This window comes from Siniperca chuatsi, linkage group LG22 (genome assembly GCF_020085105.1).
Source record: "Siniperca chuatsi isolate FFG_IHB_CAS linkage group LG22, ASM2008510v1, whole genome shotgun sequence".
Taxonomy (NCBI): domain Eukaryota; kingdom Metazoa; phylum Chordata; class Actinopteri; order Centrarchiformes; family Sinipercidae; genus Siniperca; species Siniperca chuatsi.
Window position 1 is genome coordinate 22068468 of NC_058063.1, and position 27921 is coordinate 22096388.

A 27921-nucleotide genomic window follows, 5' to 3' on the forward strand; every position below is an offset into this window, starting at 1 on the left:
TTTTGCCCTGACTTCAATGCAGCAGCAGGGCTGTGGCGCCACCAGCTGGACGGGAGCCAAAGAGTACAGAAATGACCGGACAATGTTAGAATTATATTTTTACTAAAAAAACAAAGACAGCTTTTCTATCACTTATAGCATGTCATAGAATTTCAGTTTGTCGGAAATCTCCTGTGCCTCCCACTTCCTCTCAATGGCTTGAAGATATGATAAATTCAAACAATATTCTCAATAATAATGGGGTAACATTTCTGTAAATTCTTTAAAATTAGTGTTAATGGGGGTGTTGTTAAGGTGTGGTAGTAGGGAGTTCGTTGTAGGCTTAATGTCGCATTTTCACAAAATGTATTGGGTAATATCAGTGTGATCCCTTCACAAACAAATTACAAAAATCTGTAAAATCACCATCGTTAATAACCAGAAAATAATGCTGAAATTCGTCTTCCCTCACTTTTCAACAGTCCCTGTTTTGTTTTAGAGGTATACCATCACTACGTGCAAACAGAGATAGTCTATCAAAAGCTTCAATGCAATGACCATAAATCCAGCATGGAAAAGGAAATAGGAATGGTCTTAGACATTATACAGTAAAAACAATAGCAAAGGACAGTCATTTTAGACATTTTGAGTACATTTCTGTTTCAGCAAATGTTGTAATGCTGTATTGTTGTAAGTGTAGCTGAGAAAGATGTTCAAAAAGGCAAAAGTGCAGAATACAAATCAAGCATTGCACACATGGAAAACTGCAAAATACAGAATCAAAACCAAAACAAAAGTCCCGCACCTTTCGCCACACTTTGAAGAAAATGTAACCTGCAGATTATCATAAATACAGGAAAAAATAAACAATATTCCAAAATTTATTAAAACTCACTCTTTTAATGTATGCATGTACTCTCTCAACTTAAAGAGCTTCTTAAAACCAGGCTGAAAAGCTGTGTTTTGCTGCCCTCTTTTTCAAGCATCTTTCACTTCTGGCCACACCCAAAAGTGTGTGTCACAGTGCTCTGACACACACTGGAGTACACTTCTACATCACTGCAGCATGGTGCGAACTTTAAAACAACTGGTAGCCTGCAAAGACATGATTCTGAGAGGGTGTTAAGTTCTTCAGAAATGTGCGTGTAATTATTTACAAATCTAGTTAAAAGAAGTACAGAAACATCTTTAATAAACTGGATGTAATATACAGTGGTGTGCAAAAGTGTTTGCCCCCTTCCTGATTTCTTATTTTTTTTGCATGTTTGTCACACTTAAATGTTTCAGATCATCAAACAAATTTAAATATTAGTCAAAGATAACACAAGTAAACACAAAATGCAGTTTTTAAATGAAGGTTGTTATTATTAAGGGAAAACAAAATCCAAACCTACATGGCCCTGTGTGAAATGGTGATTGCCCCCTAAACCTAATAACTGGTTGGGCCACCCTTAGCAGCAACAACTGCAATCAAGCGTTTGCGATAACTTGCAGTGAGTCTTTTACAGCGCTGTGGAGGAGTTTTGGCCCACTCATCTTTGCAGAATTGTTGTAATTCAGCCACATTGGAGGGTTTTCGAGCATGAACTGCCTTTTTAAGGTCATGCCACAGCATCTCAATAGGGTTCAGGTCAGGACTTTGACTAGGCCACTCCAAAGTCTTCATTTTGTTCTTCTTCAGCCATTCAGAGGTGGACTTGCTGGTGTGTTTTGGATCATTGTCCTGCTGCAGAACCCAAGTTCGCTTCAGCTTGAGGTCACGAACAGATGGCCGGACATTCTCCTTTAGGAGATTTGGTAGACAGCAGAATTCATACAATGGCTTTATGCAAGTTGAGTGTTATAACATTCAGCGGTGAGGATGGAGGACTTCTGCTTTTTTCTACAGCATCTCCCTCCATCACAGGAAGAGCAGGACTGTCCAGCATCACAGAACCAGCTGAACAACATATGTATTGAAAAATATGTTAATTACATCAAAATATGTAATACATAAAGATACATAAAGATAATACCATCTGACTGTAAGACTGTACAGAATAACTACAGCACCTCTATGAATAGAGTTTATGGGGTTTTTATAGCGATGACGAGTCACAGTCACTTGCAGACGGCCAACTTCCTCAATGTATTACTTGCTTGAACTATGACCTCTAAAACTGTTTAGTAACTAAGCTCTGACATACCAGAATCAATGTTTCTCTAGTTGCAGAAATGGTTGAAGTTGGATTGATCCGTACTGTATGGTTTGCATGATGACTGGATTTAGTGGTTTCTTGCCCAAATCCGCTGGTTTCTTCCATGAGCTGCTTTGTGTCTATTTTCTATTACTCTAATGTTCTATTATAAATTTAGTCTTTTTCTCTTTTCTTGCTTGTTTTGGTCCATTGCCTCTTTTCCCTGACGGTGCTGTTGAGTTACAGGGTTCGTCTCTGGTTCGTCTCCGCTTAAATAGTGCTTACAATACATTTGGAAAACTTATCTATCTTAACTATCTTATGAGGGTTACATGTAACATTAATCACACATGCTGAAAATGTTTTGTTACATTTAATATAACTAACAATCAAAAAGCTGCAACTAAAAGAACACACAAAAATTAATTAATTAATTCATGACTTACAGATACTTTTCGTTTCCATTTCCAACAGGCAACTGCAAGAGTACACAAAAATAAAATAACCAAAACAATGACAACAATGGTGATACAAATAGATGAACTTGGCAGGACCGTGAAGGAATCAGCTGAAACGAGAAAACACAGAACAACATGACAAAGAAACCATTTAATTAAATTAGAAAATATTTATGTCATTATCAAGTCAGTTGGTCCGTCCGTCAGATACTTTCGTCCAGAGCAGCATATCTCAACAGGTATACTCTAGAAGCCTGGTGTAGATATTCATGGTCCCCAAAGGACAAATCTCAATGATTTTGGTGGTGACCCTTTTCACTTACACACAAGAGATTTGATGTTGCCAGAACAATTTACTGAGAACATTCATGCTCCTCAGAGGATGACCTTTCACATGTGTGACACTGTGGGTTTTTGTTGGTCCCAATCCCAACACTGCACGCAACATATCCCATAATCTAATAGGTGCTCAAAGGCCCAGGTCCAATGTCCCCCTTTATGCACTCACAGACGCTGAAGTGCGCTACCTGCTAAGTTTTTGAGGGCTCTGTGAAATATCTCTGGTTGACTATGTGAGCTCTTGATGAACACTTGCCATACGGTCTCAAAAATCAGCATTACACTTTCCTGTCCACTGAAATGTCTCTGGTCAGGTAAAATGATTTCACAAAGCGCTGTCCCAGATCTCAGACAGCTTTTGGAGCTCAAACCCCCTCCTGCTCCTGATGTCACAGGTGACATTGCTTTAAGTCTGTAAGGGTTCAGGGCCAAGGACTCTAATATTCATGCTTTATGGGCCTTTAAACCCTAGAAATCCTGATGATTTTTTCTCTGTATGGCCCCCAGTGAGCAACTTAACCTTGTAATGAATGAGGCACCAGGAGCACAGCATCTTCTCTTCATGCTTTCCTCTAGCAACCTCAGGAGCAGCCCCACAATGCGGTAAGGATGTAAGAATAGCTGCATCAAAATGTTTTGCAGTCCACAGAGTGTAGAGGGGCTACTAGTGGGACTTCAATATTTTTACCTGGAACATGGATGTGTGTCTCTCTGGCCTGGTTGATGTTCTGCTGTTGGATTCTACAGGTGTAGTTGTTGCCATGTCTCGTCTCCACAGTCAGTCTGCTGCTGACAGTATAGAGGTCATCAGGACCTCTGACGGTCTCTGTAGGTCCAGCAGAGACGAGCTTTCCCTCACCGTCCAGCCAGAGCACCTCAGGCTCTGGATACCAGCCTGCAGACTCACACTGTAAAATCACCCCACTGCTGGTTCTGTCAGTACTCACTATGAAAGGTGAGGAGACAGCACCTGAAGATGGAGGAGAGGAGAAAGCATTGAGAAACACATCTGATGGGTGAAAGACATTGATGCACAAGCTCTGCTTATTGAACTCATAAAACAGACAGTTATCGTGGCACATTTGCAAATTCTGCAGGTCAGAAATTATTTCCCTGTTATCTGATGCATGCTGATGTGCAGCACTTTTTTTACTTCCTCATCTTGTAGGCTCAGTTTCAGTCCATTTAAGGCAGCACCCCATCAGTGTCTTAAGAGTAATTTCACATTTTTTTATTTCTTAAAACTCTTACATATCTCTCATTAGTACAACAAGAATTACAACTTTGATAATTTGATAGATACATGTAAAACAGACAGTTCTCTACATCCACTTACCAACAACAAGCTCAACTAAAGAGTCACCCAGTGCTGGAATGAAGCATCTGTACCTTCCCTCATCAGAGAGTTTCACTTTGGAGAGTTTCAGTGAAATGTCTCCGAGCTTCAGTTTGTCGATGGACAGAGACGTTCTTCCTTTGTAGGACGGACGTTTTTTACTCTCTAGTTCCACACCGTCACGCCGCACATAAACAAATCTGGGGTCCAGGTCAGGTCTTGCCCACTCTACAGTCATGTCTGAAGCATTGATGGCAGGTTCCAGGTTGCATGGTAAAATGATGTCATCACCAACTGTTGCCACTATTGGCTGAGACGGACCGACCACCTGATGCCGTCCTGATGAAGAAACAGATCTGTTTTAACTCCCGCATGAAGAAGTGTGTTGTAGTTTTTGCATTTTATGTGAATCAGCTGAAAACTCTTCCTGAGTTCCAACCTCAGGGGCCTGATGTTAGATTCAATGAAAGGTGGACTGATAATAATTTAATGTGCTGTTAAAGCTAACTGTGGAATCCTGTGAGACGGTATATTTGCATGTGAAGTCAGTGGTTAAAATTTATTTAGGCAGATAACAGATATCTGGTAGCTTGTGCTCTCCAGACAAAGTTCATCTAAAAATTGTGACTTCTTAGTCACTATAGTGACTAAATTATACAATAATAAAACCGCAATCATTACATGGACTTTTATATTCATTAAGCTGTTACTAATGTGTTTGTGTGTACAGTAAGTTACCTTCAAAACAGGGTGCTGAGAGAAGGAGGAAGAAAACCAACAGACACTCAGGAAATCTGAAAACTAAGTAGTTTGTAAAATGTTAATTTACGAATAGGAATAAAATATAACAGCGTGAATTGCAAAATAATGAAATATTAAATGTCACCCAGTCTGAAAAGGGCTTACTTATTTAAAAAGATATTCAGAACTTCAGGTAAAAGAAAAGCAAAGTGGTTCCGAAAACAAGCAAATTCCACAGTTTCACTCAGAAATTCAAATTTTCACAGTTAGTTTGTTTAAAAATTGGAGGTCAACTTTTATTAGTAAATATATTATCATTAATAAATACTATATGCATAGTTATGTATGTCTACTTCAGCTCAGTTTTGAGTACTATAAGTCAGTACTACGTACCTGTTATAGTTCTGACAGAGTCCTTCAGCTCAGGTGTCAACTCCATCGTCGACTGGCAGTTTATAGTTTACATATAATCTCTCATGCTGGATGTTGTGGATTTCAGGTGAGCATTGCCAGTGGCGGACTCAGGCGGTCTGAGGGGCAGGGGCAAAGGCTTATGAATTTATTTATATTTGCATTTTAACTGAAAAATTGAAAATGTCCTTTAAGTTACAAATTAATGTGTGGCTACCTGTAATGTTGTTCTTTGTTTTGTTTTTCCGGCTGCTCTACTGGAGTGTTGTCATGGTGTCATACATTTTCCTTCTATAAGCACATAACATTATGGACTCTGAAAGTGGTAAGAAATTAAGCCCAATAGAGACATGTGTGGTGTTTAAAATGGCCAAGCCTGTAAACAGCATTTTCCCCCAAAATTTTTAATATCTATAATACATTCTGACCATGAAGAGTACAGAATACCCTCTCTCAGATACCAGGGCAAACTACTTTGGTTTGACACACTAAAAACATGAAATAAAGACAAATACGTTTGATTAATTAGATATGATATTTAAGACATTTTCAGTTGCATTAAAAGTGATACAAAATCTGCAAATCCTGAAATAAAATCAGTAACTCCAGAGCATTTAATGGAGAGATTTTGTAACATTGGTAAAAATAAAAGGTAAAAACTCAGGTAAAAACAGTACAACCTCATCACTTATTTACACACAGAAAAATATCAGACACTTGCTGTCATATTGTATAGACTGCATTTATTCTTATGTAGATCCTCACCATGGAATAAAACCAATCACAATATTACAACACAGTGAAAAGCAATGATATAAAAAACAGTGATTTTATTGTCGTCACAAAGTATTTAATTAAAAACTGCAAACATTAAGCTTAGTTATAGTTTAATATAGCATTAGTCATATAACATTAGTTATATTAAACTCTGTCCTGCTGCTCTACTTATGCTCTTCATCATCTCTCCTGTTTAATCAAAGTCAGTCAGTGTGCTGTCTGACAGTCCATGTGGTGTTACTTTTACGCCAGATGTAAAAGAAAATACTCTGTGGACTGACGAGACAAAAGTTGAAATTTTTCGAAAGGTGTGTGTCCCATTACATCTGACGTAAAAGTAACACCGCATTTCAGAAAAAGAACATCATACCAACAGTAAAATATGGTGGTGGAAGTGTGATGGTCTGGGGCTGTTTTGCTGCTTCAGGACCTGGAAGACTTGCTGTGATAAATAGAACCATGAATTCTGCTGTCTACCAAAAACTCCTGAAGGAGAATGTCCGGCCATCTGTTCGTGACCTCAAGCTGAAGCAAACTTGGGTTCTGCAGCAGGACAATGATTCAAAACACACCAGCAAGTCCACCTCTGAATGGCTGAAGAAGAACAAAATGAAGACTTTGGAGTGGCCTAGTCAAAGTCCTGACCTGAATCCTATTGAGATGCTGTGGCATGACCTTAAAAAGGCAGTCCATGCTCGAAAACCCTCCAATGTGGCTGAATTACAACAATTCTGCAAAGATGAGTGGGCCAAAATTCCTCCACAGCGCTGTAAAAGACTCATTGCAAGTTATCGCAAACGCTTGATTGCAGTTGTTGCTGCTAAGGGTGGAGCAACCAGTTATTAGGTTTAGGGGGCGATCACCATTTCACACAGGGCCATGTAGGTTTGGATTTTGTTTTCCCTTAATAATAACAACCTTCATTTAAAAACTACATTTTGTGTTTACTTGTGTTATCTTTGACTAATATTTAAATTTGTTTGATGATCTGAAACATTTAAGTGTGACAAACATGCAAAAAAATAAGAAATCAGGAAGGGGGCAAACACTTTTTCACACCACTGTAACTAAGAGAATGTACATTTCATGACAGGGATCATAATGTGGAGCCTGTTCATTCACATACATATACAGAAGAAATAGTGTATAAAAAGATATGACCCAATATGGAACACATGAAATAAAGAACAGGACAGATTTGTGAATTCTTATCAATGAAAAATGCAAAGAAATATTATTACTGAAGTCTTGTTTTCTTTCTCTCTTCAGTATTCTCCACATCACTCTTTACGTGACCAGACTGCGTTCTTGTGTCTTCCTTTGTGGATGTCTCATCCTCCTCTCCATCTGTACCGTCAGGACTCTTCTCTGGCTCTTCTTCAGTTTGCTGCTCAGTGAGTGTTTCTGTCTTTTGTGGACCTGGACGTTCTGTTTCGTCACTCATCCAGTTGGTCTCTTCCTCAGATTTGATTTCTCCTTCTGCCTGGAGTTCATCTTCTGGTTTCTCTCCTGCAACTGGACCCTGACCTTCTGTGTCATTATTTGGAGATTCTGTTTCCTCGCCTTCTTCTCTCTTGTTCAAAACATTCTGTTCTTCTGCTTCTGGGAGCTGATCTGTTTGTTCATCCACTGGTCTTGTGTTACCCTTTACTAGGTGTCCCTCTGGTGGACATGGAGTGTTTTTTTCATTAATCATTAATTCGGTCTCAGCCACTTCTTTCTTCTCACAATCATTCTTTGTCCCTCCTAGGAGATCATTTTCTTGTGTTTCTTGTTTTCTATGTGTGTTTCTGTCTTTCTGTTTCTGACTTTCTGTTTGATTACTCGCCACGTTGGTCTCTTCCCCAGTTTTTAGCGCTCTTCCTGCCTGCGTCTCATTTTGTTTTTCTCCCTCAGTTGCACCCTGACCTGCTGTTTCATTATTTGTAGATTCTAATTTCTCTTCATCTTCCTTGTCAAGATCCATCTTTGCGTCTCTTCTTCCAGTGACCAGCTGTTGTCGTCCTCCTCCATCCTTCAAACCCTGACCTTCTGTTTCAGTATTTACAGACTGTGTTTCCTCCGCTTTGTTTCTCCTGTCCACATTATCCTCTGGTTGTTCATGCTGTGTTTCTCTGTCTGTTAGATCTGGAGCTTGTGTTTCTTCACTTACTGTTTTGGTCTCTTGCGCTCTGTTGTCTAACTCATTCATTGTCTTTCCTCCTGTCTGGACTTCATGTTGCTGTCTTCTGTTCTCCATCACAAACTCAGACTCAGTTTCTCCTTCTGTCCTGAGCTTCTCTTGCTGTGTTTCCTCCTCTGTTTCACATGAACGTCCTGTTTCTTCACTTAAACATTCAGTTTTAATTTCCTCTTCCACCTTATTCTGATTCTTGTTTGTCTTTCTGCTGTGAGTTTCTCTCTCTGTTTCTTTTTCTATCAGTAACGTGTGTTCTGAATCATTACTCATAGAGGTGCTCTTCTTCTCTCCTCCTCCCTGTGTTTCTTCATCCTCATGGTGCTTCTTATTGTCTGTGAGCAGAAACAGTAAACACTATTCAGTTTTGCCATAAAGATGTAAAAAGACCAACGGCACAACAAGCATATGATGGAAAAACCTAGACATCTTTCATTAGAATAGATAAATTACAGGTGGCAGTAACACGCCCAGGTTTGCTGCAATGTGCCAGCAAATGCAGGGAAGAGGAAGACTGCAAGCTAGTAAACATGATGGAAACAATGCATATTGCAATATATGCACTTCACATGTTTGTTAGACCTCAAGGTTCCACACAATGCAAATTAGCAAAATAACTAAAACAGTCAGACTGTCACAGCCTGTCATGTTCTCACCAGCCAGTAGTCACACTCACCTGTCATTAACCTCACACATCGCACTCCCTCATCTGAGCACTAATCCCAGTCACCTGTCACTCATTACACATCTGCACTCAATCATCACTCCACTCCCCTATAAAACACCATCCCTCACCTCAGTCAGTGTCTGGACTCGTTTGTAGTAGGACAGATCTTTGTATCCAGCTATCACTACATCTCTGACGCCTACCTTGCATCTGCACGTGTCTTCCCTTCTCCTGAGTTCCCGATCCCTGTCCAGTGTGTCTCCAGTCTCCAGTGTGTGTCACTACTCCCCCAGATCTCCAGCTAAGCTAGCCAAGGACGGTATCAGTACCATCTCCTCTTTGCCTGTTTACGCCGTGTGTAATAAAACTACCTATCTCATCTGGGTTTCTCCGGCCTACTCTGTCCATAACACAGACATCCCTTGCCTCCTTTTATTAGATACTCAAATGTCTTCTGGTTGCAGATGACGTGATCTGAATCTTTCTAAGCCTTCCTAAAGAAGCTGTAACAACATCTGACTGTTGCCATTAGAAGATATTAAATTAATGAATGTATTAATTAATACATATCTATATTTAATTTTAACACACTGTACAAAAACAAACAAAATGTTCTGTAAAAATTTCCCTCCCAAAAAGAGGTGTAAAGGAGGGTTGCTATATCTTTTTTTTTTTTTGGATGAATTATGATGAATGCAAAATGTCTGGAACAGTCAGATATCCCTGGTGTCCTTTGTCACAACATATACACAAATCAAATGCCTTCTCTTTGCAGATGACCTAATCCTACTGACTTACTGATTCCGTTTTGTCTCCATTTCCATACAAAAAAGGCAACCGCAAGAATGAACAGAATGCCAACAACCAAACCGATGATGGAAAAATCAGGTGACGTAGATGAGTCTGTGAAGAAATCATCTGAAATGATAAAACACAGAACAACATAATTTTTATTTAAACTACTACTTTAAACATCAGCTGTTTGGAGCTAAAACAGTGATCATGTCATAAATTTAGAAATCTTTCCTACCTGGAACATGGATGTGTGTCTCTCTGGTCTGGTTGATGTTCTGCTGTTGGACTCTACAGGTGAAGCTGTTGCCGTGTCTCTTCTCCACAGTCACTCTGCTGCTGACAGTATAGAGGTCATCAGGACCTCTGACTGTCTCTGTAGGTCCAGCAGAGATGAGTTTTCCCTCACCGTCCAGCCAGAGCACCTCAGGCTCTGGATACCAGCCTGCAGACTCACACTGTAACACTCCACTGCTGACTTTGGTCATCTCAATGACAGCGCCTGATAATAAGAAAGAGAAAAGCCAGAGAATAATTCTTGTATTATACAGTTTTCATGTAGACTGTAACGTCACAAAACAAAAGTTATGCTTTAGTCAGTTGTGTGTTTTCAGTGTGAAGGGCTGTGACTGTACATAAAGTGTTGCATACAAAAACCCTCCCCTAGATGATGAAAAATAATTCTGAAGAGCATGCTCCACCAACATGTACGTTTCCTTACCAACAACAAGCTGAACACTAGATTGTGTATTTAATCGTGGAATGAAGCATCTGTATGTTCCCTCATCAAAGAGTTTCACTTTGGAGAGTTTCAGGGAAATGTCTCCCTGTTTCAGTCCGTCAGTGGACACTGATGTCCTCCCCTTGTAGGATGGGTTTTGATCCACCAGATGGTCTTTACCAAACCGCCTCAAATAGACAAATCTGGGGTTCAGGTCAGGTCTCGTCCACTCCAGCATCTCGTTAACGGCATCCGTGGCAGGTCTCACATGGCATGGCAAAGTGATGTCATCACCGACCATTGCCACTATTGTCTGAGGTTGACCAATCACCTGAGACTGACCTGGGAAGAAACACCTGTTTTTATAATGCCTGCTGTGGTAAGAACTGACTAAACTTCCTATTCTCTAAAAGACAACAAGACAGAAACAATGTCTACAATATATTTTAAGCTAAATGCTATAATCAACATGCTAACATGCTCATGCCAAGCAGATATAATATTTACCATGTTCACCATGTTAGTTTAGAGTGTTTGCATGCTTATATTTGCTAATTAGAAAAATCAATCACAGCAAAGTACATCTGAGGCTGATGGGAATGTCTTTAGTTGTCTTCAGTTTAAATTTAAATATTGACTGATGATGGCACCAAAGGAAAGGTTAGAGGATCACCAAACCAGCAGCACCTTTGATCATTTCAATAAACTCTCCACTGAACAACACAGGAACAAGTTAATGATAAGCCTCCGCACTTCCCGCTCATACATACAAACTTATGTACAACCTGGACATTATCTAGGTCAACAAGTTATCTAACTGTCCATCCAAAGTCAAACAAGCCACATCAGTTAAACAAACAAGTTCTTTTCACTTTCATTTTCACCACAGAGCTTATCTGCACAGTGAGAGCATGGCGCTCCTCACTGTGGCTGAACTGCAACAGGTGAGATTATTTCTGCATTCAAGGCCTTTGAGAAATGTCTGTCAGTGCTGCTTAAATAGCAACATTGTGTAACAGTCTGAGCATGGTGCACTGGAAACTAAAATCATGCTGAGCTCACAGTACATCTGAGTACTGAGCACAACAGCATGTCTAATAAAATAAATATAGTAAAAATAGTAAGCAGCAGCCAGTGATCTGGTGGGTACCAAGTATCGGCCCTACAAAGTCTCAAGGCCATAAAAATCCAAATGCAAAATTGAAGCATTAGAAACAAAAGTAATTTTGTAAAAGCAAAGGCAAATACCTGACAGGAACTATCAGTGCCAACACTTCAGTTAATTAGGTGAGATTCCATGGTGCTGGCTTACATTACGCAGTGCTCTTAGTACAATACAGAACACTCTGCAACTGTGGCTTAGTGGTAGAGCGGGTCGTCCACCAATCAGAAAGTTGTGTTACTTTCAACTGATGAGCAGTTGGCACCTGCCATCAGTGTGTGAATGTGATATGTAGTTAAAGCGCTTCGAGTAGTTGTAGGTACAGTCCATTTACTCAAAAGCAAGTCTTTAACTTGTAAATAACTAAAAAGCATCCAGTGATGTGTTTGGTATTTTGTGTTCAGTATTCAATGACAATAATAACAATAAGAATACAGATTTGGTTTTCTACATACATTGCAAATCATACTCACACATTCAAAAGGCAGTGTTGGTATCCATACAGATCCAAATGACCTCAGATATGATCATCTCCTCTGATTAAGCATTAGTGGTGCAGTCAATTTTTTAATAGAATTTAATAGAACCGTCTCCCATAAACCACTTTTACAAATGTATTAATTCCACTGTACATTTATTACTGAGGTCGTAGTTAGTGGTGGTTTTGTATTCTACTGCATTTTAGTGAGAGGTGTTTCTAATGTTTTCTCCTCCATATTTAGTACATACATAGTATGTAGTGCAGGTTATTAACTTCAAATGAATTCCACAATAAATTCTACAATAATGACCTTTTATCAACATATCTATGTATACGTTACCTCCAAGCGAGTTTGTCAGGAGAAGGAGGACAACAGCGTGATGGAAAATCAAAGTGCTGAAAACTGCGTTGAGATTTACAGGACAGTCTGTCCGTCTGGTGACGCATCATGCAGTGCTGAAAATTTAAATAAACGAAATTCAGAAAAAAGGTCATGTGGACAAAACATGTTGACATTCTGGCAAAATAAACATATAATAATAAACATATCTTATCTACTGCAGTCCCTATGATCAGCCTATTAGATTCAAGTCTGTCTGACCTGTTGTAAAAAGGGTTGATGTATTAATAGTTTTTTATACCTGGACATCCATTGATTCAGTATCATGCTTCTTTGGGGTTGGCAGAAAAATAAACTACAGAACTAATTACTGCACAATTACAAGTGACTGCAAATAACATTTCAACCTGCTAAGCACATATCCATATGCATTGCAAGGATAAACCATGGGATCCATTGACTATGTAAATTTGGTCTTAAAAAAAGCTAAAAGGATAGCTAACAGTGATGTATGTAATTTTGCAACTGTGGGCCTTACAGGGTGAAGTTGTCAAACCAGTGAGTGTTGACTAACCATACTGTATTTGTGAATGCCTCTGTGCTGTGGCCTTTGGATGATTTTAGTGCCTTTGTTAATGTGTTACATATAAACAAGAGGCTGCACTTAGATCTAGTTGCCAGGTAGCTGATAACCACCATCATAACACATAATTACATCTGAAGCCAGTGAAACAGGAACATTGACAACGGTTCCTGTATTGTGTCAACCTAATAGAAAGTATGATAGATGACTGGTCAGCAGTGGGCAGAGTAGGACTTCTTATGCATGTCTCCACCATTTATCTCAGTTCAAACAGGAAGATACTTGACTTTTACTAATCACTGCAATGCTAAGTTACACTCTTTTCCCTCTCTCCTCCCTCTTTACTATCCAATCAGTGAAATGTTAAATGTTAGCATGCTAACATGCTAAACTAAGATAGTGAACGTGGTAAACATGATATATGATATATGTTACCATTGCCATTATAAGCATGTTAAGCACGCTGACATTAGCATTTAGCTCAAAACACTGCTGTGCAGCCTCACAGAGCCACTAGCATGGCTGTAGACTCTTGTATCCAGTCTATAAACAGAACACCCAAATGTTCCTGAAGCTTGCCTCTTGAAGCAATTTTGTACTCATCCACCCATCTCTTTCCCCTCACCAGCACCAGGACTGAAGGATGATGGGGTTTTACCTCATAATCAGTCTTTATCACTATTTTTTTCTGTTGGTCAAAGCAACCATGTGGTCAAGTATCACCTACAATATATGTACTGATTTGTTGTGCCCTTTTTTGCCCAAAGCCCCTTTATGTCCAAATCTAAGATAATTCATTGTTCTGGAGTACATCTGCCTCATAGAAATGTTTGTAAAACTGGAGCTAAGTCTTCTTAATAATAGAAATAATAATCATAACAGAAATAATCTGCACAGGAAGAGGAGGTTCTCAACTACGTGCACTATACTGCATTTAGCTTTGATTCAGCCTGACGCTCAGACAGTCAGCAGCAAGACAACATGGCTAAAGCTCTCTGCATCAGACTGTGTGAGTACTGACACCCCATTTCTTCTTTCTCTATATGAATAACAGTAAACTAAATAAAAAAAATGATGGCAACATATAATTTTATTTAAGAAGTTCAGAGAGAAAGAGATAAATGACTAAGTTGAATATATCTCTTTTACTGTGCGGTATCTGGATCCATCTGATTATGTACTTGTAGTATTAAAGAAGTTCCTCTGTAAGAATCAACATATGAAACAGATATTGATTACATTGAGATTTTCACTTAACCCACCAACAACTTATATCTAATTTGTGTCAGGTGTCTTTTATGGAGGCTTTTTGCCAAATTATAGTTAGGTTTTGCGAATGATCAAAGCATTTAATTAAATCCATCATATGAAAAATATCTGAACTTTCCACTTGTTATAATTTGCATTTTAATTGTTAAACAGCTGCCCAACAGTAGGTTATAAAAATTTGTAAAGATGTGTCTACAATGATTATATGTTTTAGTGATTAAATATAAATTCTACGTATAAAACATCTATAGTATATATACAACTCTCTTCTTTTGTCACTCCAGTGATGACTGTTTTGATGCTGCTGGTTGTTCAGCTAAGTTATCCTCAGACATCTGGTAAGTAGCACTTTCAAATGTCATGGGATATAAAACTTATATTGTTGTTAAAACTGTTCCCAACCCTTACCCTATAGCTATAAAAACTGAGTCATGGAAATTATTCTTCCAATTGGGGAATTAGAGCGTCAAGGAACTCACTATTATGCTGATGACACTCTGCTAATTCACCAGTAGCACAACTCCAGCAGCCTAATCGCTGCCTGCATCTCATGAATATGAGATCATTTTTATTGATTCATAATAATCTTGGTAGTTTGTCAATCAAAAGCCTGTAGTTTAAAACCTGCAAAGTGCTGTTTTACTGCTAAAGAAAGTTATTCATGTTTTTATCTTGTCTCATTTGAATTTCAACAATTCAAGCAAGAATTCTCTCTTTCAACCACAACTGATCCAAAATGTAAAAGCAAGTGTTTTAACCAGTTCAAGAAAACGCAACTACACCCATCTAAGGTTTTCTTCAGTGGCTGCAGGTTCATTTTAACAATAATTAGAGATTTTTACTATCTAATTACACTACAGGCTAACTGATATATCTAGCTCCATACTACTGTACATTTCTGAACTTCTGACCCCTTATGAGTCGGATCACAGCCTGGGTTCATCTGTTCAGGGTTTCCTCCCTGTTCCTATGTCCAGGATACCAACTAGAGGTGACAGAACCTTTGTTATCAGGGCTCCCTGGCAATGGTATTACCTTGTCTTTTCTGGTTATTATTTTACTTTTTGTCTATGTCTTTCAATATTAATATCTTCATTCATTTTCATCAACTATCTACATTGTGTATTGGGCTATGAGCATTGTCAAAATGCTTCTGAGAGCAGCATTGTGACTGAACAGATCAGTATTCTGTCTACTAATGGGGGACTGCACCTGCTGCTACTTTCCACTGTGTTTTTACTTTTTTACTATAGTATGCACCTTGTTTCTTTCTGGGAACCAAGTCTTAATTTATGTTGTTCTGTTTCTCAGTGTCAGATGCAGCTGTTCGTATCGTTCCAACCAGACTGCAGCTCTTTGAATACAATTCTGTCCATTTTACCTGTGAGGGGTTTAATGTCTCAGCTGGATGGAAAGTGAGGAACATCAAGGAATTCATTCCAGAATGTTCAAAGTGCACAGTGACAACAACCGTGACCTACGCAATTGACTACGCCTTGGCATCAGACAGTGGAGAATACTGGTGTGAAGGTGGAGGAGGAGAGAGAAGCAACACTGTCAGCATCACTGTCACTGGTATGTTGATTGTATGTAGATTTCAACTCTAAAACCAAAATATATTAATGACAAATGTTACCTCAAGCCCTTATTCTGTATTTAAATATATAAAAGTACACTGTTTATTGCACTTCTGATTCTAAACGTGTTGTAATTTTGTTCAGCTGGTTCTGTGATCCTGGAGAGTCCTGCTCTTCCTGTGATGGAGGGAGATGCTGTGACTCTGAACTGCAGAGAGAGGGAGACTTCCCCCAACCTCACAGCTGATTTCTATAAAGATGGCCTCCTCATTGGGACCAGTTCCACAGGACACATGACCATCCACAGTGTTTCCAAGTCTGATGAAGGCCTCTACAAGTGCAGAATCTCTGGAGCTGGAGAATCACCAGGGAGCCGGCTGTCCGTCAGAGGTGAGACTCTGCATGTATTGTACAGAAACTGGTGTATCAATTCAAATTCTACATATAGTGAATTTAAATAACACATTACATGTGGAAGTGCTATGTTTTTTAATTGTTGTACAGCTGCGTGCAGCATATTGATGCTGTTGGTCGTGTTAACTGCTGTCATCTCCTAAACAGCATACTCTCTAGACAAGTGGGAAAGTCTGTACAAACTCATGTAATTTAGAAAAACACTGAACTCACGGAACTTTATTTTAAATTCTAGTGGAGATCCCAAAGTATAATGGTTCAGTAAAACAAAGTGAGGACTCAAACGCACAACACACAGACAGAACAAGTAAGGTAAAAGTAACGTTTACTAGGTCGTTGATCATAACAGTGTTCAGCAAAGGCAAACAGTCAGAGCAGACAACCAAAGCCAAAAGAGTATTAGCAGGTGGGCAGAAATCAAAACAGGTATACACACTTTTGTCTTGAGATGTGGTCCACATGTTGTACAAACTAGGGCTGCAACTAACAATTAGTTTCACTATTGATTCATCTGCAAATTACTTTCTGAAATAATAGATTAATCGTTAATTGTTTGGTCCATAATATGTCAGAAAATATGTCTTGCTTTGTCTAACTAACTTTCCAAAACTGAAAAACTTTAAAAATGATTAATTGATTATGAAAATAGCAAATTAATTTGCAGTTCAAAAAAATTGATTGATTAACTAATTGTGGCAGCCTTGGAACGAACTAGTTCATTTCAAGCAAACTGAATCTGTTAGTGGCTAGCAGATAAATAGCAGAGTAAAAAAGGTGTAGAAAATTATGTATCGACTTATAAACTTCTGCACCCTGTCTCACAAAAACAGATCCTTCTGTTGAAGAAAATACTTTCTGTCATCTTTCCAGCATCTGACAAAGAAATTAATTTTTCCCGCCATTACTACTTCCGGCTGTGGATCCGCGTCACTGTCATATTGGTTCTGCAGCTGCTGGTGATGGGACTACTTTACTGGAAGAAACAGCTACAGTTACACACAGGTTATTTTTTGTACTATATACAGTGGTGTGAAAAAGTGTTTTCCCCCTTCCTGATTTCTTGTTTTCTTTTGCATGTTTGTCACACTTAAATGTTTCAGATCATCAAACAAATTTAAATATTAGTCAAAGATAACACAAGTAAACACAAAATGTAGTTTTTAAATGAAGGATGGTATTATTAAGGGAAAACACAATCCAAACCTACATGGCCCTGTGTGAAATAATGATTGCCCCCTAAACCTAATAACTGGTTGGGCCACCCTTAGCAGCAACAACTACAATCAAGCGTTTGCGATAACTTGCAGTGAGTCTTTTACAGCGCTGTAGAGGAGTTTTGGCCCCTCATCTTTGCAGAATTGTTGTAATTCAGCCACATTGGAGGGTTTTCAAGCAGGAACTGTCTTTTTCAGGTCATGCCACAGCATCTCAATAGGGTTCAGGTCAGGACTTTGACTAGGCCACTCCAAAGTCTTCATTTTGTTCTTCTTCAGCCATTCAGAGGTGGACTTGCTGGTGTGTTTTGGATCATTGTCCTGCTGCAGAACCCAAGTTCGCTTCAGCTTGATTGCAGTTGTTGCTGCTAAGGATGGCCCAACCAGTTATTAGGTTTAGGGGGCAATCACCATTTCACACAGGGCCATGTAGGTTTGGATTTTGTTTTCCCTTAATAATAACAACCTTCATTTAAAAACTGCATTTTGTGTTTACTTGTGTTATCTTTGACTAAAGTTTAAATTTGTTTGATGATCTGAAACATTTAAGTGTGACAAACATGCAAAAAAAAAAAAGAAATCAGGAAGGGGGCAAACACTTTTGCACACCACTGTATATTTGTGTACATATGTCTCCCTACAATACCTCACTTAATTTGAGTTTAAATTATTCTACAAAATCATTCTGCTGAAATAGTCAACAGGATGATGATAAACTTTGTCCTTTATGTTTCAGTCTTACTACAGGCAAAGGTGAATGAGCCCAACAAGGACATGTACGCTGTCGTCAAAAAAGGCAAGAAAAAGAAAGGTAATTGAATGCACTTTGACACAAAGTGCTAAATAGTACTTTGTCTGCATTCAAAGTTCAACAGTAGCAGCAGTTGCAACTAGATAGATGACACTATCACAAATGTTTGAGATCCTCTGTTTCACAAATTCACATCATCTAAGTACATCATACATGGTGTTTTGTTTTAGACGCTGCAGACGCTGCTGATAATTTGAGCCTCTGTCTCGACACAAACCACAGCCCAACACCACAGACAGAAAAAGGTAAGATGGGCCCCTCGACGCCTTCAGTCTGCAGTCCCCCACAGGACCAAAGTAGCATTCTGACATTAGGTCAAAACCAACGTGTTTTTATATGAAGGTTTAACATGCTACAGTATAATGTAATGCTGTAGATGTTGATTTGTCTCATACTGACTTTGTGTCTCTTTTTCAGATAAGGATGAACATTTGCTTCAATCTTTTCTTTCCACTTTCACCGTCGATGGCACTTAACAAGCTCTCCAGAATGGTTACTATGTTATTTCAATGATTTAGGACCATGCAGCAGATTAAATTCATTTCTCAAGACAGTACCTAAGGGCACATTTACACATTTACAACATTACTAAAAGAGTTTCTTTGAACTCTCGGGCATTTACTTCTTTAGTTTGGTTCATTTGGTCATATCTTAGTTATTATGAAAAACGATCACAGTTACATTTTTCATAGCTTTATGGACACCAGGAACAACATGTGCCTGTCAAAACACAACTTGAAGACTTTTTATTCCTGAACTGAATTCCTGACAACAGAAGTGTCAGGTTAGAAAATGTTCATATGAGTCATTTTGTAACAGTGCCATGGGTTGTTTCACTGACAAATCATCTCCTTCCCTTAGGGTTACGAGCAAATCAATGGGGCAGAGCCAATGAAAACAAAACAAAAACATGATTTTCAAATTTTTGGTTTCTATGATGAACAATTCTAACAAAAGGCTGAGACATGTTCATTTGTTTCTGTATTTCCAGGATCAGGGGTATCCAGCTTCACAGTGACATCAGCTCCCTCTGCAGCTACAGACCCAACTTTAACAGATCAGTATCACCAATATGCCTCCACCCAGGAGGTAGCAGAGTAGAGCGTAACACTGGCCTTTTATACAACTTTAATAAACATTTGACTAAATATTTTTTATGAGATCTTTGTATTATAAACACATAAGGGCAGGAAAGGAAGAGAAGGTAACCTGATACTCAGTGTGGTATTAAAACTACTGTCTGTAAAACATGTTTTTTTCACTTTCCCCAAGTGGTCGGTTTTACTAAATTTACTGAACACAGTTGTACATGTGAGCAGCTGTATGTAGCATTGCACTATTCTGCATTGTCAAGTGTACAGGGTGTAACATATGTTTAGTAGAGTATTATACCGGGTAGTCATTCAGTTTAACAGGAGTACAGTATGTTTTGGTTTTAAATTCTATCTGAATCAAAGCGCAAGTTTTTTTGTTTGTCTTTGTTTTGTTTTTGCATTACAAAGTGCATAACCTGTCACTTGGAAATAATGTTTGCATTTGGTCTGTTACCTTTCTTTATGTTCTGTTATGTTAATAGTTGAGGTATGTTTTCTATTACTTAAGTACATTTCTAACATAATAATTCACATGGAATAAAAAAACTACTCCGTTGTAATACACTTTACTTGTTTGGTGAGTTTTCTCTCTTCCTGTGGCTTTCCATGAACAGTTTGATAGCAGAATATCTTACAAGGATCAACAATAAATGGCTTCTCATCATCACAAGTCTTCATCTGAGAGCTTCAGCTAGCTCACAGCATCAGTGTCTATTAATACGAGGTTTCCGTTTATGAAGGTTGAACAGTTAAACCACCTTGCTTTGCTAAAGCTGCTGCAGATTTAAATTAGACTCGCTGTGGTGACCTGAAACAGGTGCAAGTTAATAGCCACAAAACACAGTTCCCCTCAATATGACTATTGGGACTACTAACTGGGAGGTTGAGGGTGACAAAGCAGTCATTTTAATGTAGATAGGAATTGAATAACATTTCCATAACTAACGTTGTCCCATGTTTCTACTAAGAGGCCTTAAAGGGGCAGCACTGAGATACTGTTTGTATGTCCCTTCTCCTTGAACACAGAGACATCTATCTTAGACAGGGACAAATTAGACAGTCCCTCCTGCCCCCGGCAGAAAATTAGCAGACATGTCAAGCTTTTCTCTACACTTTATGGCCAAAACTATGTAGACACACACACCCCTGTGCATGCTTGAGGATGAGATGTGTATTGTGATCTTTGAGTTGGACTTTCATTTGATCAATTCAAACCTTGATAGTCTAATCCCACCATAATGCCACAAAAGTGCTTCTAACTTTTGATAATGGCAATCTTGGCCTCAAAATGCATGCAGAGAATCTTAAAGTTTGCCGCATGGGGGATGTAATCAACAGTTCCAATGTTTTGCCCTGACTTCAATGCAGCAGCAGGACTGAGGCGCCACCAGCTGGACGGGAGCCAAAGAGTACAGAAATGACAATGTTAGAATTATATTTTTACTAAAAAAACAAAGACAGCTTTTCTATCACTTATAGCATGTCATAGAATTTCAGTTTGTCGGAAATCTCCTGTGCCTCCCACTTCCTCTCAATGGCTTGAAGATATGATAAATTCAAACAATATTCTCAATAATAATGGGGTAACATTTCTGTAAATTCTTTAAAATTAGTGTTAATGGGGGTGTTGTTAAGGTGTGGTAGTAGGGAGTTCGTTGTAGGCTAATGTGCTAATAATCAGTTAATGTCGCATTTTCACAAAATGTATTGGGTAATATCAGTGTGATCCCTTCACAAACAAATTACAAAAATCTGTAAAATCATTAATAACCAGAAAATAATGCTGAAATTCTTCTTCCCTCACTTTTCAACATTCCCTGTTTTGTTTTAGAGGTATACCATCACAAGTCTATGTGCAAACAGAGATAGTCTATCAAAAGCTTCAATGCAATGACCATAAATCCAGCATGTAAAAGGAAAACTTTTAATAGGAATGGTCTTAGACATTATACAGTAAAAACAATAGCAAAGGACAGTCATTTTAGACATTTTGAGTACATTTCTGTTTCAGCAAATGTTGTAATGCTGTATTGTTGTAAGTGTAGCTGAGAAAGATGTTCAAAAAGGCAGAAGTGCAGAACACAAATCAAGCATTGCACACATGGAAAACTGCAATATACAGAATCAAAACCAAAACAAATGTCCTGCACCATTCGCCACACTTTGAAGAAAATGTAACCTGCAGATTATCATAAATACAGGAAAATATAAACAATATTCCAAAATGTATTAAAACTCACTCTTTTAATGTATGCATGTACTCTCTCAACTTAAAGAGCTTCTTAAAACCAGGCTGAAAAGCTGTGTTTTGCTGCCCTCTTTTTCAAGCATCTTTCACTTCTGGCCACACCCAAAAGTGTGTGTCACAGTGCTCTGACACACACTGGAGTACACTTCTACATCACTGCAGCATGGTGCGAACTTTAAAACAACTGGAAGCCTGCAAAGACATGATTCTGAGAGGGTGTTAAGTTCTTCAGAAATGTGCGTGTAATTATTTACAAACTAGTTAAAAGAAGTACAGAAACATCTTTAAAAAACTGGATGTAATATACAGTGGTGTGCAAAAGTGTTTGCCCCCTTCCTGATTTCTTATTTTTTTTGCATGTTTGTCACACTTAAATGTTTCAGATCATCAAACAAATTTAAATATTAGTCAAAGATAACACAAGTAAAGACAAAATGCAGTTTTTAAATGAAGGTTGTTATTATTAAGGGAAAACAAAATCCAAACCTACATGGCCCTGTGTGAAATAATGATTGCCCCCTAAACCTAATAACTGGTTGGGCCACCCTTAACAGCAACAACTGCAATCAAGCATTTGCAATAACTTGCAATGAGTCTTTTACAGCACTGTGGAGGAATTTTGGCCCACTCATCTTTGCAGAATTCTTGTAATTCAGCCACATTGGAGGGTTTTCGAGCATGAACTGCCTTTTTAAGGTCATGCCACAGCATCTCAATAGGGTTCAGGTCAGGACTTTGACTAGGCCACTCCAAAGTCTTCATTTTGTTCTTCTTCAGCCATTCAGAGGTGGACTTGCTGGTGTGTTTTGGATCATTGTCCTGCTGCAGAACCCAAGTTCGCTTCAGCTTGAGGTCATGAACAGATGGCCGGACATTCTCCTTTAAGAGATTTGGTAGACAGCAGAATTCATACAATGGCTTTATGCAAGTTGAGTGTTATAACATTCTCCGGTGAGGATTGAGGACTTGTGCTTCTTTCTACAGCATCTCCCTCCATCACAGGAAGAGCAGGACTGTCCAGCATCACAGAACCAGTTGAACAACATATGTTTTGAAAAATATGTTAATTACATCAAAATATGTAATACATAAAGATACATAAAGATAATACCATCTGACTGTAAGACTGTACAGAATAACTACAGCACCTCTATGAATAGAGTTTATGGGGTTTTTATAGCGATGACGAGTCACAGTCACAGGCAGACGGCCAACTTCCTCAATGTATTACTTGCTTGAACTATGACCTCTAAAACTGTTTAGTAACTAAGCTCTGACATACCAGAATCATTGCTTTATGGAGATAAACGTTTCTCTAGTTGCAGAAATGGTTGATGTTGGATTGATCAGTACTGTATGGTTTGCATGATGACTGGATTTAGTGGTTTCTTGCCCAAATCCGCTGGTTTCTTCCATGAGCTGCTTTGTGTCTATTTTCTATTACTCTAATGTTCTATTACTTATAAATTGAGTCTTTTTCTCTTTTCTTGCTTGTTTTGGTCCATTGCCTCTTTTCCCTGACGGTGCTGTTGAGTTACAGGGTTCGTCTCTCTGTGCACACAGGAAGCTTACATGGAGTACTGAGACCGCTTAAATAGTGCTTACAATAAATTTGGAAAACTTATCTATCTTAACTATCTTATGAGGGTTACATGTAACATTAATCACACATGCTGAAAATGTTTTGTTACATTTAATATCTAACAATCAAAAAGCTGCAACTAAAAGAACACACAAAAATTAATTAATTAATTCATGACTTACAGATACTTTTCGTTTCCATTTCCAACAGGCAACTGCAAGAGTACACAAAAATAAAATAACCAAAACAATGACAACAATGGTGATACAAATAGATGAACTTGGCAGGACCGTGAAGGAATCAGCTGAAACGAGAAAACACAGAACAACATGACAAAGAAACCATTTAATTAAATTAGAAAATATTTATGTCATTATCAAGTCAGTTGGTCCGTCCGTCAGATACTTTCGTCCAGAGCAGCATATCTCAACAGGTATAGTCTAGAAGCCTGGTGTAGACATTCATGGTCCCCAAACGACAAATCTCAATGATTTTGGTGGTGACCCTTTTCACTTACACACAAGAGATTTGATGTTGCCAGAATAATTTACTGAGAACATTTATGCTCCTCAGAGGATGACCTTTCACATGTGTGACACTGTGGGTTTTTGCTGTTAAGGTCCCAATCCCAACACTGCACGCAACATATCCCATAATCTAATAGATGCTCAAAGGCCCAGTTCCAATGTCCCCCTTTATGTCCTCACAGACTCTGAAGTGCGCTACCTGCTAAGTTTTTGAGGGCTCTGTGAAATATCTCTGGTTGACTATGTGAGCCCTTGATGAACACTTGCGATACGATTCAATCAGCATTACACTTTCCTGTCCACTGAAATGTCTCTGGTCAGGTAAAATGATTTCACAAAGTGCTGTCCCAGATCTCAGACAGCTTTTGGAGCTCAAACCCCCTCCTGCTCCTGATGTCACAGGTGACATCGCTTAAAGTCTGTAAGGGTTCAGGGCCAAGGACTCTAATACTCATGCTTTATGGGCCTTTAAACCCTAGAAATCCTGATGATTTTTTCTCTGTATGGCCCCCAGTGAGCAACTTAACCTTGTAATGAATGAGGCACCAGGAGCACAGCATCTTCTCTTCATGCTTTCCTCTAGCAACCTCAGGAGCAGCCCCACAATGCGGTAAGGATGTAAGAATAGCTGCATCAAAATGTTTTGCAGTCCACAGAGTGTAGAGGGGCTACTAGTGGGACTTCAATATTCCTACCTGGAACATGGATGTGTGTCTCTCTGGTCTGGTTGATGTTCTGCTGTTGGACTCTACAGGTGTAGTTGTTGCCGTGTCTCGTCTCCACAGTCACTCTGCTGCTGACAGTATAGAGGTCATCAGGACCTCTGACTGTCTCTGTAGGTCCAGCAGAGACGAGCTTTCCCTCACCGTCCAGCCAGAACACCTCAGGCTCTGGATACCAGCCTGCAGACTCACACTGTAAAATCACCCCACTGCTGGTTCTGTCAGTACTCACTATGAAAGGTGAGGAGACAGCACCTGAAGATGGAGGAGAGGAGAAAGCATTGAGAAACACATCTGATGGGTGAAAGACATTGATGCACAAGCTCTGCTTATTGAAACAGACAGTTATCGTGGCACATTTGCAAATTCTGCAGGTCAGAAATTATTTCCCTGTTATCTGATGCATGCTGATGTGCAGCACTTTTTTTACTTCCTCATCTTGTAGGCTCAGTTTCAGTCCATTTAAGGCAGCACCCCATCAGTATCTTAAGAGTAATTTCACATTTTATTATTTCTTAAAACTCTTACATATCTCTCATTAGTACAACAAGAATTACAACTTTGATAATTTGATAGATACATGTAAAACATACAGTTCTCTACATCCACTTACCAACAACAAGCTCAACAAAAGAGTCACCCAGTGCTGGAATGAAGCATCTGTACCTTCCCTCATCAGAGAGTTTCACTTTGGAGAGTTTCAGTGAAATGTCTCCGAGCTTCAGTTTGTCGATGGACAGAGACGTTCTTCCTTTGTAGGACGGACGTTTTTCACTCTCTAGTTCCACACCGTCACGCCGCACATAAACAAATCTGGGGTCCAGGTCAGGTCTTGCCCACTCTACAGTCATGTCTGAAGCATTGATGGCAGGTTCCAGGTTGCATGGTAAAATGATGTCATCACCAACTGTTGCCACTATTGGCTGAGACGGACCGACCACCTGATGCCGTCCTGATGAAGAAACAGATCTGTTTTAACTCCCGCATGAAGAAGTGTGTTGTAGTTTTTGCATTTTATGTGAATCAGCTGAAAACTCTTCCTGAGTTAAACCTCAGGGGCCTTGGATGTTAGACTCAATGAAAGGTGGACAGATAATAATTTAATGTGCTGTTAAAGCTAACTGTGGAATCCTGTGAGACGGTATATTTGCATGTGAAGTCAGTGGTTAAAATTTATTTAGGCAGATAACAGATATCTGGTAGCTTGTGCTCTCCAGACAAAGTTCATCTAAAAATTGTGACTTCTTAGTCACTATAGTGACTAAATTATACAATAATAAAACCGCAATCATTACATGGACTTTTATATTCATTAAGCTGTTACTAATGTGTTTGTGTGTACAGTAAGTTACCTTCAAAACAGGGTGCTGAGAGAAGGAGGAAGAAAACCAACAGACACTCAGGAAATCTGAAAACTAAATAGTTTGTAAAATGTTAATTTACGAATAGGAATAAAATATAACAGCGTGAATTGCAAAATAATGAAATATTAAATGTCACCCAGTCTGAAAAGGGCTTACTTATTTAAAAAGATATTCAGAACTTCAGGTAAAAGAAAAGCAAAGTGGTTCTGAAAACAAGCAAATTCCACAGTTTCACTCAGAATTTCAAATTTTCACAGTTAGTTTGTTTAAAAATTGGAGGTCAACTTTTAATAGTAAATATTTTATCATTAATAAATACTATATGCATAGTTATGTATGTCTACTTCAGCTCAGTTTTGAGTACTATAAGCCAGTACTACGTACCTGTTGTAGTTCTGACGGAGTCCTTCAGCTCAGGTGTCAACTCCATCGTCGACTGGCAGTTTATAGTTTACATATAATCTCTCATGCTGGATGTTGTGGACTTCAGGTGAGCATTGCCAGTGGTGGACTCAGGCTGTCTGAGGGGCAGGGGCAAAGAAATACATAAAAAGGACACCTTTGCTGCATGAGAGCACTAATTGTGAGGTGCCATTAATACGATTTGGTAAATTTTATGGAATTGTTTCACTTAAAAACCTTATATCATTAAGATAGTCCACAAATAAAGGCTTATAAAGACATTTAAATTTGCATCTTAACTGAAAAATTTTAAAAGTATTTTAAGTTACAAATTAACGTGTGGCTACCTGTAATGTTGTTTTGTACATTTTAAGGGGTTTAACACTTTAAAAATACTTAAATCCATTATCCATTACATTGAAAGCTGTAAGGTTTTACATTTTACGGGTTTTTATCCATTAAACGTACCTATTTTAAAGCATCCAGATGATCCATTAAAAGCCTTAATAAGGCAGGTGTACTGTATAATGTGTAATAAGGAGGTGAAGGTCACATGATCAGCTCCTCTATCACCTGCAGTCAGCTGAACATCCTGCAGATTAAAACACTGCAAAAAACGTAAAGTGACAACAAAAGCCAACCAAAACGCCTATCACGCTAGCTGGTTTGCTAAGCTAACTCAATCTCCTTGGGCTTAACTGGACTTACCTTTTCTCTGTTGCCTCCTCATCGGTCAACGCTGGAAATTCGCACGTTGAAATCGACAACGAAGATGAAAGCGCAACGTTTCAAATTTGAGCAGACAAATTACACTACACACACAAACACACACAAACACCTGTGTGATGTAACTCGAGTCGTCTGAGTTGGGGTTCGACCTGTTCACAGTGAAACATGTTCACTTCATCAAGTTTGAACTTTTTCTCTTCTGAAAGCTTGCTTTCGCTGTTTGCCATAAGCTGCTCTCTTTGTCTGGTCTGTTCAGTTTCATCCACAGGGTACATCTCAGTCTCTGTGTAAATGTAGAGGCACGACAGGAAGTCAAATTTAAACTTCACCTGTGTCGTTGTGTTATTTAGAGGAGAGGTGTAAAACTGAAAAGAAACAGAAGCAGAACAGAAAAATCAAGTTTTAATTTTTAATGGGTGAGAGGCAGGAACACCCCAGACAGGTATTTCTACTATAACCTTAAAATAATATTGTATATATATAAAATACTGTTTTAACATTTAAATAGTCTGTAAATTTACTCCCCACTAAATACCATACCAAACATTAGTTTGTACAGGAGCAGCTTGCTGTTACATACAGTATATGTAGTAAATCTTTCAACATATTGGAGAGGTGTTAAAATATTTCTGTTGCCATGATGACTTGCTATTGCGACACAAAAATATGGCACACAGCGTAAAGTTAAAAAAGGAACCTCGCAGCCATAAACTGTGTTTGACTTAGATAATTCCCCACTAGCCGAACTCTAACAGAGCAGCTGCACCACATTCAGCCCATCAAGGAGCTGACTGAGTATCAGTATACCTGACAAGACAACCAGATCCA

The 27921-nt window shown here is 38.8% G+C and overlaps 4 protein-coding genes across 5 annotated transcripts; 1 reads left to right on the top strand and 3 right to left on the bottom strand.

The window, feature by feature from the left end:
* Nucleotides 1-328: 328 nt before the first annotated feature.
* LOC122870240 (butyrophilin subfamily 1 member A1-like) lies at nt 329-27414 on the bottom strand. The gene is made up of 7 exons (XM_044184302.1): nt 27203-27414; nt 5424-5560; nt 5028-5090; nt 4290-4628; nt 3642-3923; nt 2603-2634; nt 329-1918 (listed from the first exon to the last, which is right to left on the bottom strand). The coding sequence occupies exons 2-7, from the start codon at nt 5467-5469 to the stop codon at nt 1907-1909; spliced, it is 774 nt and encodes a 257-aa protein (XP_044040237.1). The 5' UTR covers nt 5470-5560; nt 27203-27414; the 3' UTR covers nt 329-1906.
* LOC122870129 (butyrophilin-like protein 1) lies at nt 7322-12650 on the bottom strand. Its single transcript, XM_044183940.1, has 5 exons — nt 12558-12650; nt 10575-10916; nt 10092-10355; nt 9860-9979; nt 7322-8729 (listed from the first exon to the last, which is right to left on the bottom strand). Exons 2-5 carry the CDS (start codon nt 10873-10875, stop codon nt 7456-7458), a joined length of 1959 nt encoding a protein of 652 aa, XP_044039875.1. The 5' UTR covers nt 10876-10916; nt 12558-12650; the 3' UTR covers nt 7322-7455.
* On the top strand, nt 11502-20155 carry LOC122870217 (low affinity immunoglobulin gamma Fc region receptor II-a-like). Of its 2 annotated transcripts, XM_044184228.1 has the most exons (9): nt 11502-11518; nt 14038-14149; nt 14694-14747; nt 15721-15984; nt 16131-16376; nt 17271-17402; nt 18351-18425; nt 18596-18670; nt 19417-20155. In XM_044184228.1, the coding sequence occupies exons 2-9, from the start codon at nt 14122-14124 to the stop codon at nt 19524-19526; spliced, it is 984 nt and encodes a 327-aa protein (XP_044040163.1). In that variant the 5' UTR covers nt 11502-11518; nt 14038-14121; the 3' UTR covers nt 19527-20155. The 2 variants fall into 2 exon arrangements, with proteins under 2 accessions (XP_044040163.1, XP_044040162.1); XM_044184227.1 differs by lacking the exon at nt 11502-11518 and having other exon boundaries at nt 13942-14149.
* On the bottom strand, nt 20879-27217 carry LOC122870705 (butyrophilin subfamily 1 member A1-like). The gene is made up of 9 exons (XM_044185066.1): nt 27073-27217; nt 26833-26971; nt 26347-26483; nt 25951-26013; nt 25212-25550; nt 24572-24853; nt 23532-23563; nt 22592-22646; nt 20879-20910 (listed from the first exon to the last, which is right to left on the bottom strand). Exons 3-9 carry the CDS (start codon nt 26390-26392, stop codon nt 20879-20881), a joined length of 849 nt encoding a protein of 282 aa, XP_044041001.1. The 5' UTR covers nt 26393-26483; nt 26833-26971; nt 27073-27217.
* Nucleotides 27415-27921: the final 507 nt, after the last annotated feature.